Source organism: Podarcis erhardii (genome assembly GCF_964252035.2).
Source record: "Podarcis erhardii genome assembly, chromosome: 8".
NCBI classification, from domain to species: Eukaryota; Metazoa; Chordata; class Lepidosauria; order Squamata; family Lacertidae; genus Podarcis; species Podarcis erhardii.
Window position 1 is genome coordinate 38693454 of NC_138499.1, and position 22045 is coordinate 38715498.

Below are 22045 nucleotides of genomic sequence, written 5' to 3' on the forward strand. Positions count from 1 at the left end.
TCCAAAGGAATTTGGCAGCAATTAGAAAGTTATTGTTGCTAGTATGATGTTTAACAGGAAAGGACAAATCCAAAGGATGTTGCTCCTTTGAGGTTGTTACTTTTGAGTGTGGAATAAGGCTGGGGGTCCCTCATTTCATCCCTTGTTCTCTTTTTTTTTTGCTGTAATATTGCTAGTAGTATATAAAGAAGGCTGATCGCCGAAGAATTGATGCTTTTGAATTATGGTGCTGGAGGAGACTCTTGAGAGTCCCATGGACTGCAAGAAGATCAAACATTTCCATTCTTAAAGAAATCAGCCCTGAGTGCTCACTGGAAGGACAGATCCTGAAGCTGAGGTTCCAATACTTTGGCCACCTCATGAGAAGACTCCCTGGAAAGGACCCTGATGTTGGGAAAGATGGAGGGCACAAGGAGAAGGGGACGACAGAGGACGAGATGGTTGGACAGTGTTCTCGAAGCTACTAACATGAGTTTCACCAAACTGCGGGAGGCAGTGGAAGACAGGAGTGCCTGGCATGTTCTGGTCCATGGGGTCATGAAGAGTCGGACACGACTGAACAACAACAATAATATTATTGTATGGGATTAGGAAATTGGAGAAATGTACAGTATGTGGGTTGTTTGACCATCCATAGGATTAAGTGTGATCCTTGGGATACCCAGTGTGGAAAACAGTTGTGATTTACGAGTTAGCACCCACTGGGCATGAGCTAGATGATGCATGTTTGCAATACTACAGGTTAGAGTGGAATGCCTGTGAACAGGATTTATATTATGGGTGCTAGAAATTATTATGCTATGTCCTTTTAATGTGAACTGGCTGTAGTGCGTCTGTGGTTGGGTTGTCATCTGTGGGTAGTGTATATAGCTGTCTGTGACTATTTTTGAGGTGGATTTTAGGAGGAATGTGCTTGCAGGGAGTAAATCTTAGGGCAGTCTCTCAGTGTCAGGCCTGTCCCAGAGAAGGCAGGCACATGCCTGATAATTAACTGTTTATTGGCAAGAGAAACAAAGCAGCTTCCAAGGTGCTCCGGATACCACACATTTCTAGCCTCTAAGCAGCTGTCCACAGGTTTGGAGCCTATGGAGCACTTGCAGCAACAGTGGGGGCCCTCCTCTCCTCCAGCTTACATTGCAACCCTGATGGGTTGCGTGCCTGCAACCTGAGGCTTCTCCTGCACAGAAGGTGCCGCTGCTCTTCCCACTTCAAGCCCCCCCCCCCCCTGGTTCTAGGAGGAAGTGGGGTGGGGGAAAAGTGGAAGTCTACTGTCAGCTGAACCACCTCCATATCTGGCACACCTTCCTCTGCCCTGACTTTCCCTCCTCCCCAGTTCCTGCCTTGCAGGCAGCATCACCCCACCTCGCATAAATCACTGGTCCCCTCTTCTGGGTCACTCCCCTTGTCCCCTACCTCCACCACACTCTTCAGAGCCCTTCCAGTCCCTGACACTCAGTGTTCAGGGGGAGAGGCAAGCATGGCCAGGGTGAGGAGATTTCACCCCTCCCATATCCAAGAATCTGCTGGTGTTCTCTGCTGATTCTCCAGAGAGGAGGGGGCGGTTTCTGCTCTCTACTTCTTCCGCTCCAGCCTCACATCAAAGAGAGAGAGACTGAGTGTTAGTGAGAGATCGTGTGTATAGATAAGGTTGCTGCTAAGAGCAGCTGCAAACACTCAGTGCAGTTCAGCATTTTCGTTTAGACCTCATTTAGCTCTGTACATAGTTGTGTATTATAGTTGTAGATAGAATAAAAGATATTCTACAGAGCTGCTCTCCGAGTTGTTTATGCTCTGCTATACTCTGCTGTGCGACGACTGTCTTCTTGTTGGAGTGAATCCGGTGCTCACAACTCTAAGCTGTGAGTCCACAGCACTTTGACCTGTTCCTGTGCAGAAGGTGGTCTCTGGAAGTGCTACCCAGCTCGCCTAGCCCAGTCGGGGCTGAAGTGCATGAGTCCAGTTGGTGGCACTGGCTCAAGGGCGATGCTGACACAGGGTAGGGTGCACCAGAGGAGGGATTACAGGTGCTTGCATGGTGGGTCCCTTATTGAGTTCCTCTCCATTCTTGGTATTTCTGGATGCTCCACCACTGTGACCAACAGTCTGGGGGTGGTGCTGTTAAAAGACTGGGTCTGTTTGCCATAGGATCATGTGGGCCCCTTAATTGTGGATGAGCAGACCTTTTATCAAGACCTGGGTGGGCCAGATGCAGCTCTGCCTGCTAACCTACTCAGATTTGGCAGGGGGAGTTGCTGTAGACCACCAGAGTTCATTTTCGATCACCAGGAAACCCTTTGGAGCAGGAGTAGAAGGCCTGTATCTGGTGTTGGGTCAGACAGGTTAGGGACCCTGCTTCCCAACAGCTTCCCAAACTGAGGTGGTCTCTAGCATAGTGCTGGAAGATTTTGGCATCCATACCAAAATCCATGCTCTGGGCCCAGTTTAGGATTTCATCATGTGCTGTCTCAAGTGGTTATCTGCCTGACACATGGAAGAGTGGGATACACCCTTTATTTGGCCTTTTCTCCAAATAGGGAAGTGTGGTGGTCTAGAAATATGGGCAGACATTGCCCCTCTGTTATAGTCTGACTACTTCCTGGTGAAGTTTGTATTTGCAGCAACTATTCCCATCTGCAAGAGGGCAGGAAGTTCAGATGGTCTATCTATCCTTGGAGGCTAATCTAGCTAATATGTTTGGGAAATGGCCTCACTGCTCTGTGTATGTAAATGGAAGTCTAATTATTAATCCACTTCACACTTTACTTTGATAATCACTTTGAAAATCTTTCAGACTTATTGTAAAATATTTTATTGATAACTGCAACAGGCATTCTAAACCATTTTTCATTAATTAACAAAATGACAATATTTTAGAGGAGCCACTGATTGTAAAATATATAACAGGCAAAGGGAGTAATCGTCAAAGCTTTGGGATAATACATTTTGCCTTGACAAGCAGGTTCACTCACATAAATAAGTCAAGGTGCATGTTTTTTTATTAGATCACCAAAGTATGCAGTTATGGTTTTCAATTTGTTGTTCAGAAAGTTTTGTTCTATTTCAACTTTTCCTCCTGGCCCAGCTAAGGAAGCTACCTAAAAAGTAAAAAGAAACAAAAACAAGAACTGTTAAATAACTCAAAATGTGACACCGAGATGGCAATAGATTCAGGACCTTAAAAGCCCTAAACATCCTCAGCCCTGTATACCTGAAGGGATGTCTCTATCCCCATCATTTATCCTGGACACTGAGGTCCAGCTCTGAGAGTCTTCTGACAGTTCCCTTACTGCGAGGTTACAGGGAACTGGTCAGAGGGCCTTCTCAGTAGTCGTCCCCACCCTCCCATCAGATGTCAAGGAGATAAACATCTGACTTTTAGAAGACATCCCTGTTCAGGGAAATTTTTAATGCTTGATGTCTTACTGTGTTTGATGTCTGAATTTGCTGGAAGCTGTCCAGAGTGGCTGGGGGAACCCAGTCAGATGGGTGGCATATAAATAGTAAGTTATTATTATTATTATTGTTATTATTATTATTATTATTAGTAGTAGTAGTAGTAGTAGTATAAGCAGGAAGGCTCATCTAGCCCAACCTGTTTCAGAAAACCCACTACCACAAGAACTTTGATAGGCGACTATAAGCCTCTGCTGGGGAAATAATCAAGTCCATAAGAAGTTGAAATAAATGCTACCTGTTCCATACACAGGGACAGCTAGGAAGGCATAGCTAAGGAGCTCTATTCATTGATAAGGCCATGGTGTGTGGGGAAACAGGTTTCTTTTTGTTCAAAAGTGGGGGACATTTGGGGGCAAGCAAGGCCCGTACAAAGAGGATATGTTCCATTTGAACTAGAATGGAACCAGACTGTTGACACTTAGAAATACAGGAAGCTCAGTCTTATACTGTGTCAGACTATAGATCTATCTAGCTCAGCATTGTCTACACTGACTGGCAGCGGCTCTTCAGAGTTTCAGAGAGTGTTCTCTCCCAGCCCTGTCTGGAGATGCTGTGGATGGGGCCTGGGAGCTTCTGAATGCAAAGCAGATGCTTTACCAGTGACCTATGGCCCCCTTTAATAGCAAAAAGAGGGTGATAAGTCCTTTAAACTGGCATCTTTAAACTGACTATCTGTATTATGTGGCACCTGTATTAATGCCAATTCCATCACCAATTGGCCACATTCACATGTCACTGTGAAGCACAAACCATAGCTTACCATGCATACAAAAATCACGCCTACTACCCTGCTCCCTGCTATGGTTAGGTGAAAGCAAATCACATTCTTCGCCTAGTGCTACATCCAAATCAGGGACTGTGGTTTGTCTCAGCCCTAACAAACCACAATCTGTAGCCAGATCATTTGGGAGTGAAACAAACCTACAAACCCTGGTTCAAATGAAACACAAACCAGAATGATGGTTTGTTTTCTCCCAACACTCAGAGGGAGAAGGAAAGCAGCTGTGACTCATTTGTGCATTGCAAACCATGTGACATGTGAATGTGGCTAATGCCTCCTCCCATGGCTGTATTTGGATAGAATATCAATTCATGACATGCCAGCATAAGCACTTAAGTAGTAAAAGAGTAAACTGGAAGGAAGCATATCTGATTGAATATAAACCCTCCCAGTGACAAACCTACATTTACTAAAACCCTCCCATTTCCCAATGCTACTTCCTGACCTCCTTGCTAGATAAGGGAAAATCTTGTCTGTGGTGCAGTGATTCATTAAGGAATTACTAACTTATCTTGACTCCCCAAAATATCTCAGCAGTTTCCATTTTTGCTTTTGTACAAATGACTGGAGTCATGATCTACTTGTGTGGACTGGTTATATTACTGTAAGTGGATTTCTCTAAAGTTCATTGAACCCTGAGAGTTAAGGGGAAAAACTGGATTACACAAGACCCTCAATACAATCTAACTGCTTCTGGAAACTGCATTTACTCAGTTCCTGTCCTATGCGCACTTGTTTTGTTAAAACACACGTGCATGTAGGCAGCACAGCAGGCTTTTAGGGAAAAAACAGATTGGATTATATTTAAGAGATGCATCTCTCAAAAATAAACATTCTTAGAGAAAATGAATTTCTGTTCACCCCATCAATTGAAAGGAGGAGGGATCGTCATTCAAATATACGTCACTTCCAGTTACCAGCTCCTTATGGCAAGGTGCTACATGAAAATTTCAAAATGGTCTGGAGGACACCCTCATCTCAAAGCCTCAGATGGACAATGTGTGTCCTGTAAAGCTCAATGGGACCTTCTCACAAATTTGAGCATCTGGATGTGAAATGCCCATATTTGCTGCACGGCCTGGGCTGTGCCTAATGGAATAAATTTCACAACTCTTTCTGTTCTCAGTGTACATGTTCTCTATCTGCAGGACATGGAGATGTACAGTTCCAGAGTGCCTGCCTATAGATCACTGAACCCAGTCAAACTTGTTCATGATCATCTCCAATGGTTTAAATTTGAGTTAACATATCTGAAAAAAGAAAAAAAACACACACAAATCTTCCTGCTTCCTAGGATAGAATTGGATGTGGAAGCTGTGTTGATATTTGAAAGGGATATCCATTATGCTTGTGCAAATAATGCTATCAGTGATGAGATCTGTCTAGTCTGTGCAGCAAAGATTACTTAGGAAAAACATATCTGAGCATCCCAAACTTGACAGGTCCCTCACCACAAAGATGCCATCCTATGCACATTTACCTGTGATTACATCCCGCTAACTTGACACACCTGCCCATCTGGGACCATTTTCCTATTTGATTGTACAAGCTATCACTGACATTTTTAAGTTATGCTTTTTCATGTGCTACCACTTTTTATCTCTGTTAACATTAGCAGAATCTGACATTTTGGGAAACTTTTGGAATTTTGGAATCTGCAATATCTCAGCAGACTTCTATGTAAACTTGGGAAAAGGCTCGTGATCCTGAGGGGATAAGTATCTGCTTTTCTCTACGTACTTTGTTATTGCAACAAACCTAGAACTGCAACTGAAGAACAGACAATGGCTTAGACTGTAAGCCCAAACGTTCAGCTTCTAGAAAGATCAGTCCCAGAAATGACAGCACACTGGGAATAGTGGTCTGGATGTGTGTGTGCAAACATACATACAATGAACTTTTAATAAAAGTCTGTCCTATTCCAGGGTAGGTGTGTACATCCATATAAATTGCCTTTGAAGTAGTACTTTTTACTGCAAGTTGCTATTAAGTCCCCATCATGAGCAAACATAATTATGTCTAATAACAAACACCACAAAAACAACATTTGTTGACCTAGTTTACCTTCACTTTGCTTTTGTGGTTCTGAGCTTTTTAAACAAAAATACTTTCATGCCAAGTATCCCACAACCTGAAAACTCTGTCCTGAAAAGTGTATAAAGAAAGCCAGCAGTTCATTCTTTGCTTAGTTTAAAAGCACAGCATGCATAATTTACTTATGCTATCTGTATCTTTTTGGTATGACTGCTCCCTCTAGAGGAAGTAGAAAGAAACTGACAGTAATTCAAGTTTGATCACCTTTGCCCCTTCAGGCAGTGTTTATATATCTTCAACATTTTAAGGCTGGATTTGGTTATTAACTGCTTATATTAAACTTTGTGGGGGTTTGTATATTGCTACATCTACAGCAATGTAAATGTTGTAAGAAAACTGAAAATGCAAAGTAACGGTGTCCAAACTTTTGAAGTGTAGTGTCAGACCCAGTACAAGGTAGTGTAACAGGTATAGTTCAGGATCTCTGATGTGCAGCCTGCAAGCCTTTCATTGCTAGCCATGCTTGGAGACATTCCTAAAACAAGGTTTTAATGCTACACGACCAGGGCTTGGGAACACCCTTAACCATCATTAGAATGCTCAAATCCTTAAGTAAAAAATCCTTAAGTCAAAAATCCTTAAGTAAAAAGAGGAGAGATCTGTGTGCAAAGGGAGAAAGCTAATAATCCAATTTCCAACTTTTAAATAATTATTAGCATTGGAAAAGTTGCAGCTTCACCAGCCCAGTACAGCAAAACATTTAGTGATGGTCTTTGCCAAAAAATTACACCTGGTCCAGTTCTCTTGAGTTCTTTGCTCTGCATCAACTAGTATCTAGGGTTACATTGCCTCAGAACAAAGAGAATCCATTTATATAGTAGTCATTAACAGATCTAGCCCCTATGGATTGGCCTAACCCTTTAAAAATGCTATCTAAGCTAGCGGTCCTTGCTAACTTTTCGTGTACTCACTGATATAAATTATGTTTTTCTTTCTGTCTGCTCCGCCACTCAATCTCACAGAGTGACCTCAGTTTCTAGTACAGAATGATAAACACTATCCATAATGTCTATGCTGTTCAACCTCTATCATGTTTCCCTTCGGTCCTTTCTGCCCAAACTTCTAAGGTTATTGAATGTCAAAGAGCCTACTTTTTTTTACAACAAAAATACATATTTAGCATTCTAGGATCCGTAGCCCTCCAGCTGTTGGACTCCAACTCCCGTCAGCTCCACTCTGTAATGGGCAAGGTCGGGAATGATTGGAGATGTAGAGGCCACCTGATTCCCCATCCTTGTTCTACAGGGAGAAAGCTCGATAACAATAATATTCAATCTTACACATTCTACATAGGCTCTCAGTACTCCTTACAACAAACATGTAAGGTAGGTCAGTGTTATCGCCATATTGTAGATGGAGGTGGGAAGAAATGGAAGGTGAAAGACAGAGACTTGACTTAAGCCCATTGGGCAGAGGTGAAATGTCTGTTCGCAGCTCAGGGGCAGAATTCAGTCAGCAGAAGCCTTGCTTAAGGAGTTTCACTTGTGCAACAGGGCTTTCCCCACCTCTGCCCCCCAAAATGGCTTGAGTGGGTGTGGGGAGAGTCCCCAGAACAGAGTATGTGTGTGTGTGTGTGGGGGGGGGATCATTCCTTTTGGCAAGCTGCAAATGCGCAACACCGAAATCCACCCTACGTCTCTAGATTAGCAACTGTACAGCACTACCCCTGAATCTGCAAATTAAAACTTACCTGATCTATGTTAGCATTACGAGGAAGAAAGTACACAATCTTGCTGGTAATCTTTTGCGACAGCTTGAAAATTTCAAATGTACAGATGTGTTAAGGAAGAAAAAGCAAATACTCTTTCAATGGGGATGGCTCTTTTAGTAAGACAGTCCCCTAAGGTAACACACATTCTTCCACAGGTATATACAGAATACCATGAGTGATATTCTGATCAGGGCCCTAGTCTACACAAGCAGCAGGATGAGGTAGCAGAGTGGATTGTACCACTTCAGAATGCAAGATAGGTACAGTGGTACCTCGGGTTAAGTACCGTAGATTCTGGCGTATTAGGCAACTGGGCGTATTAGACGACCCCCCAAATTGGCAGCTGCAATTTGGGGATTCGTCTTATAAGCCCAGTCACCTAATACGCTGGGCAGCTCTGCGCCGGGAGAAAGTCACCCGGCACGGAGCGGACTCACTCCGCCTATATCCGGCGTATAAGACGACACCCGACTTTTTAACCTCTTTTCCAGGGTTAAAAAGTCATCTTATACGCTGGAATCTACAGTACTTAATTCGTTCCGGAGGTCCGTTCTTAACCTGAAACTGTTCTTAACCTGAAGCAACACTTTAGCTAAAGGAGCCTCCCGCTGCTGCCGCGCCACCGGAGCACGATTTCTGTTCTCATCCTGAAGCAAAGTTCTTAACCCGAGGTACTATTTCTGGGTTAGCAGAGTCTGTAACCTGAAGCGTATGTAACCTGAAGTGTATGTAACCCGAGGTACCACTGTATAGTTTTAAAATATTCTTTTAAAAAGCAAAACACAACTATCTGCAAGTATAAAAATGAAAACAAAGCATTAACAAATCAGCAAGAAGTATTGTTCAGATTAGCCTTCTTCTTGCTATGCTAATTTTCAATTTAGAGGTGTTAATCACTTTCAAAAACGTGTCTCCCCCTACCCCTTGCAGTTTAAGTGGTATATTCCATGCAACCACTTTAGGTCTCTCCAACCTAATTCCCAGCTTATCTGCTGCATGTACTGACCATACCCAAACTACTTGTCAAATGTTGTTCGGATGCCTGATGATCGTCTTTCAAAGCAACTACTCTATTCCCAACTTAAGAATGATAAGCATAATGCTAGTGGACAGTAAAAGAGGTTTACAGATTATCACAAGGTAAATCCTTAAAAATTTGGTATAAACACCAACAACTGGCGACAACGAGCCCGCCAATTGGAGAACAGCCTCTACCAAAGGCAACATGGACTTTGAAGAAGCATGAACTTAGGCTGAAAGGGAGAAACGTTTGGCAAATCCTCACAGTGATCTAACTCTCACCCGGAAACCTATGTCCTCACTGTGGAAGGATGTGCAAATCCAGAATCAATCTCCACAGTCACTTACGGACAAACTGCTAAGACCATTTTCATGGAAGACAATCTTACTCGGCTACGAGTGATTGCCAAGGAAAAAGAAGGTATTTCTCCAGAGACAGAACTGTTTCTAACCCTCACTCATACCATATGGACAACAGATCTGAAAGGATGGTCGCGATGAATTTGGGAACCTGAAACTGCCCTTTACACTAGGTCCTCAATGTGGGAATTAGTTACTGAATCATCTAGGACACATGTAAAGTCATCCTATAAGAACTCAGAAATGTTAACCCGGAAGGAATTATTAGATTTAGTAGGTGATCTCGCCACAGGACCAAGAGTGAGATTTGATAAGTATCTGATTCTTTTCAGCCCTAGGAGTCTATGAACCAATTGTCTAACGGACAGTCAAAACTAAGAACAAGGAACTGTCAAAATGTGGTGGTGTTTTTTTTTTAAAGCAACTACAGAAATTTCCTAGATTACACAAGACTTTATGCCAACTCAGACAAAACCTCTTCAACAACAGAAATCTGGTTGTCAGCATTATAAAGGCAACATCCTAATTCGGACCAATTCTGAAAAGAAAGTCACTTTTTAAAATGAAATCTCTTGTTAGTCAGAGTACCCAAATCTCTCCTGAGAGAAACAGCAATGAACATTTGATTTACAAGAATCAGTTTGCAACACTGTCATCAGCTGCTTTGAAGAAGGACATCACCAATCATTCAACATAACAAAAATCTTAACTCATGACACTGGAATTCCTTTCTAAGGTGTGTCATGAAAAAACACCCCGCAATAGAACTTAAGCTTAATATAAGCAACTTGAAACTAAGGCTACACTTTTCAGATCATCTGAGCCCCTTGCAACTACAAAGTAAGGGGGAAGGACCCTGTTCTCTGGAAATAATTCTTTGGAAGGAAGGGTGGGGTATTAATTTAATGTATAAGATGAAATGATATATGGCAGAAAGCATAATAGGTGATATGCGGTCACCCTGTAAGAAAAAAACAGCATTTGTTTTACTGTTGTGGAACAAGTGACTTGAAAAAGGATATCCATCGGGAGAAATCATAGTTTGAACATCAAAGATTTCTGCAGCAGCATATTCAGGCCCACCCCACGGAGGGCTCAGAAACACAACATCTGCTTTTAAACTGGATGCTAGCTTCATGAAGTCTCCACAGATGAACTCTATTTTATCTGCTACTCCATAGACTTCTGCATTGTTGAGAGCAAGACTGATCTTCACAGGGTCAATATCGATTGCGATTACTAAAAAGAATGAACAAGGTATTTTTTAAAACACAGGTTCCCCCCCCCCAAAAAATTTCAATCAGTCATGTATGTTGAAAAGCAAGGAAGCAGTGGGAATTAGTATTTGTGCCATATAAACAACCAATTGGCTAAGCTGGAATAACACCACTATATTTTCTCTGCAATTGTATATTTTTTTTGGCCGGTGTATATTGTGTAACTCTAAACTAAGCTGATAATGGTTTAATTTTTCTAAGCAAGCAAAGCGTAAGGCTGAACTCAGATCGTCATGGGGAAAAAAAGACTCCATCTCTTGGAGGATCTCACTAGTGAAAGCAGGAAAGGCACTTCTGCAGATTCCTCCCTCCTCTTACATCCACACAGTGGAGGGCGGAGGCAGTATCCAACACTTCCAAGACAATGTGGAAAGTGACACTGGGAACTGGAGGGAGGAATTTAGCCAATTGCAAAGACTAGATCTGTCCCCTAGTAAGAATCTTTAGCTTTAACTAGAACACACACATACACAATCTCTTTCTCTCTCTCTCTCTCTCTCTATATATATATATATCTACCACAACGCTAGCATTATTAATGCACACGCAGTGGATAAGAGAAAAGAAGCAAACAGAAATGTTTACCTTTTTTCCCTGCCAAGGCAAACTGAATAGCGTTTCCTCCTACGCCACAGAATGCATCTGCTATTAAGTCAGAGTTGAAGGACTGGCTTACACGATCCGCAATATGCTCTGCAATCTTCTCAGGCGTAACAGAAAACCATCCCTCTAATGGAAGAAAGCACTAGTTATATTTCTGTACTTAAAAAGGACAAGCTTGAACATAAAAATCAGTCAAGTATATAGCTCACACATGCACAATCATCATTTAGCAACTGAAGTATCAAGTGATGATCTACATGTGTAGAATGGTCTATTACAGAACTTGCCAATCACTTCAAAACAAAGTAGCTTCCAATCAATATATTCAGCTCTATCATTACTATGAATTTACCTCTGTCTAACTGAATTCCTTCATCAAATCGAGAGAACAGTCTATACCGCTGTGCCCAGTATTTAGCCAACTCAGGATCAGCAACTATTTCAGGAGGCAGAGGCTGCCCACACCTGTTTGTCTTCTTCGGTATTATCTTGATTTTCCTCTTGTTTGTAGTTTTTACTTCACCTAAACCAAAGAAAACCATTGTTGTTGTTGTTTAGTCGTTTAGTCATGTCCGACTCTTCGTGACCCCATGGACCATGCAATTAGCTCCTTTCTCTTAAATGGATTTAGGAACACGAAGAAAAATCTAAACTACTTTTATTACTCATTTCAGTTCAATTTATGCATTGCTTCAGAGAGCCAGGAGGAGTCCCAAAGTGATTACAGGGACAACAGCATGCAAAATATAGCATACAATAAAAACCATTAAACTGAAATAAATATTAGTGTAATTGTTCACTTCAGCTGCTGATATTGCAACAGGGAAACAAAAAAGCCACAGCTTTATTGCTACATCTACTGTAGTAATCAAATGTGAAATTCACTACAAATTTATTCACTGGGAATAAGAAATAAAAAATATAAAGTAGCAAAAGAAGCATCTGAAAACATACACAGACATTTCAACAAAAATTAGTACAATGAAAACCATTCTTCTCCCACAGAGATTTCAGAAATTTAAGAGAACACAGAAATTCTCTTAAACCAACCAACAAAACCTTTTACGCAAAACTCCCCCTAACACCTATGTTGCTTATCCTATAACATTTCTTGAGAAAGAAACTATTCATTGGGCCAAGAAGATCTCTACTATAGGTTGGAACTGCTCTCTTGTAAAGCAAACTCACAGAAGCAGGCAGAGTTCCATGCTCCCCCACCAGCCTGCTACATCTATTTCCAGCAGAAGTTGTTGCTAGCTGGATTTTTATTCAAAGGAGTAGCTGGTGAAGTAGCACTCTGTTCAATGCCAAACAATTCCTCTTGCAAATAAAAAGGGGGTTAATTTTGGTTTTTTTAGGCTTTGGGGGCTTATTAACAGTTTCTCATTCATACACACAGACACACACACACTCTTTTAAAGCTTTTACTCAGAATTATCACATACCTTCTGCTTCCACCTGCAGGTAGTTTGGAATATCCAGAGGAACTAACTCTCTTCCTGAAGAATGTGCATCTTCTCTTCCTGCCTCTTCCTTAGGCTCCTGGAACTTCCAGTCACTTGTTGCTACTACCAGATTTTCTTTGCCTTTTTCCTCAGTGCTGTTTCCTCCATGCTTAACAGAATCTGAACTGGAGAACGGCAGGTCACTTTTAGGAGAATCCAAATTATTTTGTGAGCTGGCAACGTTTTCCTGTTCCTCTGAATCACTACTGGAAGAAGGAGGGTGAACTCTGCCTTGAGACATCTCTTCTGCAGGCTCATTCACTTGTTTCAAGAAGCTTTCTACCTAGGATGACCATGTATTACAGAACCACATTTCAAACAATTGCAGAAATGTGACTTGCTACTGAAGGGAGATTATCACTACTTCAGCAGTCTAAGTAAAAGGAGAAAGTCGTTAACAGAACCCTACAAAGGAACACTACGTTTTGGCATTCAGGAGCATTCACCTCACAGGCTCGTAGACTCCCCCCACCCCCAGGAAGGGCTCTTCCTCCACTCCACCACTGCTTACTGTGATATCCAAGTTGCTGAAAAATTATGGCTCGGCCTTAATCCTGATAGTTTCATGTTATGTCTACAATGAACCTTGATGTAAGTGGACAATGCCATTGCAGAGAGAAACAAGCTGTTTTATCTGCGTAAATTGGTCCTTGGGTACATTGTGTTGCAGTTTCTTTCACTGTACATATGCAAACCAACGAAAACATTAGGATGGACATGCAGTACAGTCATCACATGACGCACCACCACATCAGATGACCTTGGCAGCTGCAGGGTATCTATATGTAGGAAGCTTTTGACATGGTAAAATCTCAGGTCCTGTATATGCCCAGGGAACAATCCCAGATGGTATAATGGGGCTGCATCCTTCCTAAACATTGAAGTATCTTCTCAAGATACAGTCCTTACTAGACTAATATGAATTTAATTACTTACATAATCTAGTACACAGTAAGAAACATAAAATTGTACCGACTTTCTTTCTCTCACTAGCAACTAAGAGCATTCTAAATTATGAACACAACCTTGCACTATTTTTAAGAGCCAACAGACACACAGGTTTTAACATCAGAATCCCAAGTTCAAGACTATTAATATACCATATACAATACTGACCTTAATCAAAATGCTGCTCTTTTTAACTGCCCCTGTCTCAGGTTCTTCTGTAAAAAATATATGCTTCCTTTTGGTCTTGACTGTTCTGTGCATGTCCAAGAATTTTGATTTAAACTTCATATTTTTATTGAGATGACTCACTTTTCTTTCACTGAAGTCAGGAATGTCTCTGTATCTGGAGAAAACAGAATAAAAGTTAAAAACAACCTTTTCAGTGAGGGGGGAGAAGTTTTGCTCAGCTTCACAGTATACTTATTAGCTGTGCCTTCTTCAACTGAAGGCCCCCTTTATAAGCATGCCAACACTGCCACATAAATAGGCCTAAAAAATTAATGGAGTCACAGCAGTAAACTTTGCTTTTATACATACTGTGATACATTTATAGCTTACCAAAAGGCTTTAATGCATTTTGTACGAATATATCTTGGGTTGAATCACTCAAGTATTTACATAAGGCCTGGGGAACCTTCAAGCCTCCTAGCTAATTAAGCCCATCAAGTCTCCCCATTTGGTCTGCAATGACATTTCAGCCAAGCCATGCTCACATGCCCTATACCTGATGTCATATATGATGTTGGGGGTGGGACAGGTTAAAATCCGGCTCAGCTGAAGGGTGATTTGCAGGCAAAACCAATCAGTTTATGCAAAGTACTGCAAGTATAAGTGCTTTGAAAGGAGCTTAGAAGTCCTTTTCAAATCACTCCAGAAGACCTTGATCAGATGATTGAAAGGGAGTTGGCAACAGTGAACAAAGTGCTATCTTGTGCAGTACTTTGAAAGGGGCTTCTCCAGAGGGTACCGAGTAGCACTTTGCAAGACATATGCAAGGGCAGAAATGACAGCCAACATCAATGTGAAGCCAAGTGATTGACAAGTGAGCTACCAAACATTGCCTGCCCAGGGCAAGGGAGATCATGGTCTGGCCCACTGGCCAGATCCAGTTCTCTACCTTTGATCTAAATGGATCGCGTAGGAACTGTTAGTGGAAAAAGAAAACTATTTACTATAAACAAGCAACATTCTTCCACATGGTCATAGTTTTTCTTTTTTCTTTTTGTAATTATGAACAAGGTTAAGTATCCGTCATTTGTGACAACTTTAGTATATCAAGAAGATGGAGGAAGTGAACACCCATAGTATTTCAACAGGAAAACCTAGGAAAAGGACATATTCTACACATAAAACCAGCAACCATAAGCAGCATCACTTTTAGGAAGGGATGGCCAAATGTGGACCTCCAGGATTCTCTATCTGATCTGCAGGATAGTTTCCAAGTCACACTTCTCACTGACCCTGCTCTGCCTGTTCCTGAAGTGCTTTTGCATCTTACTTGCTTGAATGGCAAGGGTGTGTAGAAACCTCTAGATTTTGCATGGGTTGAATGTAGCCTACTGTAAAAAGGCAAGAGCCACACCTGTTGCTCCACCCACTTTTGCCAACCACTGGCATGCAGCCCCTGGCAGGTTGCCTAAGAGGCAAGGTGGTCAGGCTGAAATGGTTCCTCACCCCTGATTTAGGAAACCATTAGAACACTTATTACTTTTGTCCTCTGCCATGTTTGAGTCCCAAAAGACAGCAAATCTTTTCTGGATCAGCCTGGGAATGTTCTTCAGCATCCAATTCATGGCTAGAAAGAAACAAAATATTTGTCACTACAGTTCACAGTAAGTTGAGACAAAACAGCTGCCTATTTTGACTTCAAATGAAGGGTAAGTCGATTTCTAAATGATTATAAAGCAGCTAAGCAAGAGAAAGTGTCCACTGAATTCAAATAAGGACTTTTATCACTTGTTTACAAGGTCAGAAATCTGCACAGCCGGGTTCCCCAATGATGTCTAATAAATGCCTTCTCAGCATTACCCGAAGTTTTGTGCCCAATATTGTTTCAAATTGAGACTTAGGGTCTTCAGTGAAAGGTAAAAAGTAACCGTACAAAACCATTAGTCTAGCTATATCTACCAGGAAGGGAGGAGACAACCTTGGACTCATAGAATCTTAGAGTTGGAAGGGACCCAACGGTTATCCAGTCCAAACCCCTGCAATGCAGGAATTGCAGCTAAAGCATCCATAAAAGATGGCCATCCAACCTCTGCTTTAAAACCTCCAAGGAAGGAGAGTCCACCACCTCTCGTGGGAGTCTGTTCCACTGCCGAACAGCTCTTACTGTCAGAAAGTTTTTCTGAATGTTTAGTCAGAATCTCCTTTCTTGTAACTTGAAGCCAGTGCAGGAGAAAACAAGCATGTTCCCTCTTCCATGTGACAACCCTTAAGATATCTGAAGATGGCTATCATATCTCCTCCCAGTCTCCTCTTTTCCAGGCTAAACAAGCCCAGCTCCTTCAAGCGCTCCTCATAAGGCTTCGTTTCCAGATCCCTGATCATCTTGGTTGCCCTCCTCTGTACATATTCCAGCTCGTCAACATCATTCTTAAATTGTGGCGCCCAGAATTGGACACAGTATTCCAGGTGTGGTCTGACCAAGGCAGAATAGAGTGGTACTATTACTTCCCTGGATCTGGACACTATACTTCTGTGGATGCAGCCTAGAATAGTGTTAGCTTTTTTTGCTGCTCCAAAGGCCACTGTCTGTGGCCTTTGGCCCATTTTCAAAAGTACAAGTAATCTGTTCTGTAATCTGTTCAACCCTCTGGCCAGAGCAACCGTGTCTGTCTATCAGCAGCCTGCTGAGTAGCAAGGAAGGGCAGGGGAAAGACAGAGAAGTGAGAGCAGAAAGGGAGAAGAGAAGGAAATGCCTGGCCATGCTGGCTTTGGCACCTTCCAACACCGATACGTGATCCCCAACAGAAAAAGGTTGCAGACCCCTGATCTAAACTATAGTGAGTCATTCTTCAATAGAAATAGACCCAAGAGAACAGCCTTATATTTCACAGAATATTCAAATCACTAGTAATAACATGAAAGCAGCAACATTTTGAAAAAGGCAATACAGCAGCAGCCAGTAAGGGTTATTAAGTACAGTCATACCTTGGTTTTCGAACAGCTTAGTTCTCGAACATTTTGGTTCCCAAATGCCACAAACCTGGAAGTGACCCGGAAGGAGCTTCCTGCAGCCAATCAGAAGTTGCACTTTGGTTTCTAAATGTTTTGGAAGTCGAACGGACTTCTGGAACAGATTCCGTTCAACTTCCAAGGTACAACTGTACACTAAAATATATAGGCACGCAAATGTGAATGGGAGAAGCGAAAGATATGATAGATAACCTGCCTCCTCCTTAATCTGATTTGTTTGCGTTCAGGTGGCTCATCATCATCCCCGTCATCACCATCACTGTGCGATCCCCTGCCTCCTGTGGCATCTGAACAAGATCTAGATGACCCCTGTGAAACTAAGAAGGAAAAGGGGGTGGGGAGAAAGCATTGCTTTGATACACTGCTGGGAAATTTGTTTTCCGCCAGGTTTTTAAGACTCCATCAGCTCCATCGTTCATGGTCAATAGTCAGGGATGATGGGAGTTGAAATCCAACATCTGGAAGGCCACAAGTTCCTCATCCCTGTGTTAATGAATTTTATTTGTTTGCTTGCTAAATTTGTATCCCACCAACGGTGCTCAAGATGGCCAACAATAATACAAAACACAGCAAAATATAATAAAATACAATAAAACAGCAATCTTCACGCAGTCATTCATTTCCTGTATGAGGAAAGCAATTTCAATAAAAAAAATTACATTTTCACCAAATTCACAGTGGGAATACTGTTTTCCAGTTGCTTTTCATTAGGAACCCAACTGCACTCATCAATCTATCTGGTGTTAAGACAAAACTGTTGACTATGCATTTGGCAAAACAAATCAATCTACCATCAATCTGAAAGCCTCTGCTTCATTAAGTATCTGATCTAGCCATTTAAAATTCAAAACTACCAGAAAGCCATTCTTTCAGAGCCTCTTTCCAAACAACAGTATAACAAAGTCCAAGTAGCCAGCTCTGAATTGAAAACATCAGCATCTCAGGAATGTTTGGATTTCTGTTCCTGAAATAGTGACAGGGCTGGGAGGTGCCTGGGCACTGCAGTATGTTCTGATAGCACCTCAAATTGGTAGAAATGCCTTGCAAGAAAACCAAACATTTCTGTGGAAAGATCAGAGTTGTGGGTAGAATATTAGGGGTGTTTCAGAGAAGCAAGGTTGGGCTTTGTCTTAAGTGAAGATTGAACAATAGTTTCCCTTCATGTGGATGTGGATGGAACACACACACCCTTTGCCCCTTTACCACCTCACAGACTAAAGGTCATTCATTACCTGTACATCTTGCAGAATGGAACCAATCACTCTATTAGATTAATATTTTCAAAGTGAGACATCTGGGTGCTAAATAACCTTTGAAACCCAAGACCACAATATGGATGTGAGGCTCACTTTGTAAACAATATTCTAAAGACCATTCACATTTTGCAAATGACTCTTCTGAGTCCAAAACATATCCCTTTTGAGAAGAAATGCCTAATCCCTACCTGCCCTGGAAATGATAGGTAGAATTCCAGGCTGCAGAAGTAGCTGCTTATGCACACTTATTTATTCTCTACTGGATTCAGTGCAGGAATGTAGTAGACAGACAATATCTCTGAGCTGGCACTGGAAGCGAGTTGAGAATGTAAGCTGGAGCGTAGCACTTCTACACAAACACTGTCTACACCAATGTTCTGCATTTCTGCTGGCTGCTTGGTTTCCAGCTCCCCTGCACTATTTTGCAGGTCACTATTATGTGTGGTGTCAACTGAGAGCATAGGGAGAGGGTCTTTTTATACCTGTGTTCCAAAGCAGTCTAGGATGCTTGAAAGACAAAGTGAGCAGCTCTAGACACGAAGTCTTTGATGTGTCATCTACACTTCTTCAGCTGAGAATGTGAGTTGCAGGATTGGGGCAAAGGGGAGCGAAAGGGAAACAGGATTGCAAAGAATGGGGAATAAAACATCCAAAATAATGCAGCTTTTATATGTGCCACTCAATGGAGAAATGCACAGTACAGAATATGGGGTGGCTGCAAGGGAATTTCTTTCCTAGCATTTGCAAACACAGGGTCTTATGCCTTCTGGGAAAGGGAACCTAGTATACCAACCTGGCTTGTCTGAACATCCATTTTCAGAAGACACATTACTTCCTCTTGTTCCCTCATCACATTTCACAGTCTGAGCAATATCACAAGGACAACACCTTTCAATGCTGGTTATGCTCAGTCCTCTCTGACCATTACAATCATCCGCATTTTCCAATTTGATCCGTTCTGTTTCTTCGGAGTTTAGATTTATTTTACTAATTTCAGGAAGAATCTCACTATTACAGTGATTACCATTTGGAGACGGATTTTCCTTGCAGCTGGCACTGGACGCGAGTTGAGAATGTAAGCTGGAGCATAGCACTTCTACACAAACACTGTCTACACCAATGTTCTGCATTTCTGCTGGCTGATTGGTTTCCAGCTCCCCTGCACTATTTTGCAGGTCACTATTATGTGTGGTGTCAACAGTCCAACCTTGACTTGCCCAGTAGTGAAACTGTTGCCAGTAATACCAGTATAGTTCATTATAGTGCTGCTCCCACTTTTCCTTTACTTCAGGATTATTCCAAGGCTCAGTAATAGACAAAAGTTCAAAATTTTTCTCTTGCCAACTTTGCCACAGAAGTCCTTCTCCATACTCACTCCAATACTTTCCCCATTTTTCTTTCATATGAAACTCATCAAGTAAAAGGTCTCCATTTTCACAGCTCTTGTCATTCTCAGATCCCTTTTTAATTGAAGAGTGATCATCGGAAAGAGACAGGTCATCTTCATCAAGATCTTCTTTCAATGATTCCTGCATTACTGTGAAAATATCTTGTTGCAGCATTTTCTTTTTCTTCTTCTTCTTCTTCTTCACTTTCTTACTTTTCTTACTAATATTCTCAAGTGCCTGAAATTCAGCATGAAAAAGCATAAATGCAATTTTTATGTACTTTGTTCAACAGATTCTGATTCAATATGGTTACCTAGTTAATTCATTTCACACATTTTCATGTTATAGTTTGGTTGTAACCCAGCCAGAAAATCACAAATGACACATCTACCCAGCTCTACAATTCTATGATTCTACCCCATAATATTCAACTGCTATCTTATCTGGTGTGCTCTTAGATTAACAGCCAAGAATGCATTTGCCTTCCAATTTATTATTTCCAACTCAACTTTTCTTTTGTCACACTTCTTAAAAGCCCATTTTTCCTATTCCCTCTCTCATTTAACTTTGGTTTTTAATTCTAGAGCCAGGAGGAAAAATAAATGTATTCCTGAAAATTCTTTTGTGGGGTTTGTTAATGCAACGTACTAAATTTACTTTACATTCCAATAACTTTAAATAGCACAAAGGAATAAAAAATACATTGGGTTTTATTACCAATGTCTTATGGGCTGTTACATTGCCAAATTGAACAGGTAAGCCCATGCGTTTCATGAGTTCAGCCTCTGAATCAAGTTCAATGTCTTCCACTCCAGAAGCATGACTGTTAGATAAATCAGCAGTCCCAAAGGAATTATGTTTCTTGTCTTTTTCTTCATCCTCAGTGGTTACTTGATCTTCCCCTGTAAACCACAATACTAAGTTACAAAGTTGTATTTTCATTCTTACTTTTGTCAGTCATAGATTTCTAATGCAGAAGAATTACAATACCAAATTATTTTCCCCAACAAGCATCCTGTGGCAGTCGTTTCAAAAGAGTACACCAAGTTCCTTAGGAAAAATGATTAATTTCCCTTAAAGCAAATTGCATTAGATGTTTATTGAAGTTTGAGAAGATGCTCTCTTGAAAATACCAAATGTAAGTGAATAATCGATTCAAATGTATATTCAGTGATTGATTCCATGCTTAGATTAACTCTGTTAGTCCAAAGCTAAAGTTCCCAAAATGCTTGAATTTAAATAAAATATTAAAAGCACAATTTCCTACTGCAGACACGATTTCTTCCTACAGGCACAAATACAAGAGGGAAAAGAACCAGAGGATCTCACAGTCATGAAGACTAGATACCAAAGGCACACAACTGTCTATATGAGAACCCAAAACATTTGGGTTTCTCTATTTCTATATGAGAACCCAAAGCATTTCTTAACCTGAAGCACCACTTTAGCTAATGGGGCCTCCTGCTGCTGTTGCGCCGCCGGAGCACGATTTCTGTTCTCATCCTGAAGCAAAGTTCTTAACCTGAAGCACTATTTCTGGGTTAGCGGAGTCTGTAACCTGAAGCGTATGTAACCTGAAGCATATGTAACCTGAAACGTATGTAACCTGAGGTACCACTGTATTGGATAGCCTTGGGTAGAAGTGCTTAGCAGTGATTTGAATCCATGTTTATTCACATACATGTGTAACACTAAGAGTGGAATTTTGTGCACGTTCACTCAGAAGTAAGTTAATCCAGACTCACTCCCAGGTTGATGTGTATGTAGTTCATAAGTAATACTACATTGGTTCACATACCTAAAGATCTTGCCGATTCTCAAGCAGATTTCATATGTGGTTTGGAACAATATATTTACTCAAGCAAAACTACTGTTGTAACACTTTCCATATGTACGTTCTCTTCACTTTTCCAAAAGTCTTCACCTACATTTTCCTATATGGACTTTGAAAAATCTGTATCTGAGCATTGGGTTGATAAATTAATAGCAGGGATACAACTATAATTTGTTAATTCAAGTTTCTCTACCTTACAGGTGTGCAAACAACTTATTTTGCAATGCACACAATGTTAATTCAACATTTTGAGCATATCTTACCTATACTGTCACCTTCATCTTTGACATAAAATCCCTTCAAGCCTAGTTTGTAAAGTTTTCGATCCCTAGGGAATAAAATAAAAATACATGTCACTGTTAAGGCCATCAATGAAATATGGAAGTAAAATAGCAGATGACAAAGAAAGCATGCAAAAAAGGCCTTCTTTACACAACATGCTATAATTTTAGTTTTCCTGAAACTAGTCATCATGTACAACAAAGAGTCTTGAGACACCTTAAAGACTAAAGAATTTATTTCTTGGGCTACATTCCATTTCATCAAATGTATGAAATGTTGTCCCAAGGTATAGATAGGCCAACTCTCTTTGGCATATTCTTCTTTCTGTTGCT

The 22045-nt window shown here is 41.2% G+C and overlaps 1 protein-coding gene across 1 annotated transcript; it reads right to left on the minus strand.

The window, feature by feature from the left end:
- Nucleotides 1-2793: 2793 nt before the first annotated feature.
- TGS1 (trimethylguanosine synthase 1) lies at nt 2794-21776 on the minus strand. The gene is made up of 12 exons (XM_081874917.1): nt 21695-21776; nt 20315-20499; nt 19003-19834; nt 17150-17270; nt 15464-15550; nt 13924-14098; nt 12748-13090; nt 11655-11825; nt 11285-11428; nt 10443-10661; nt 8022-8098; nt 2794-3095 (listed from the first exon to the last, which is right to left on the minus strand). Exons 2-12 carry the CDS (start codon nt 20369-20371, stop codon nt 2979-2981), a joined length of 2343 nt encoding a protein of 780 aa, XP_081731043.1. The 5' UTR covers nt 20372-20499; nt 21695-21776; the 3' UTR covers nt 2794-2978.
- Between the last annotated feature and the right edge of the window lie 269 nt (nt 21777-22045).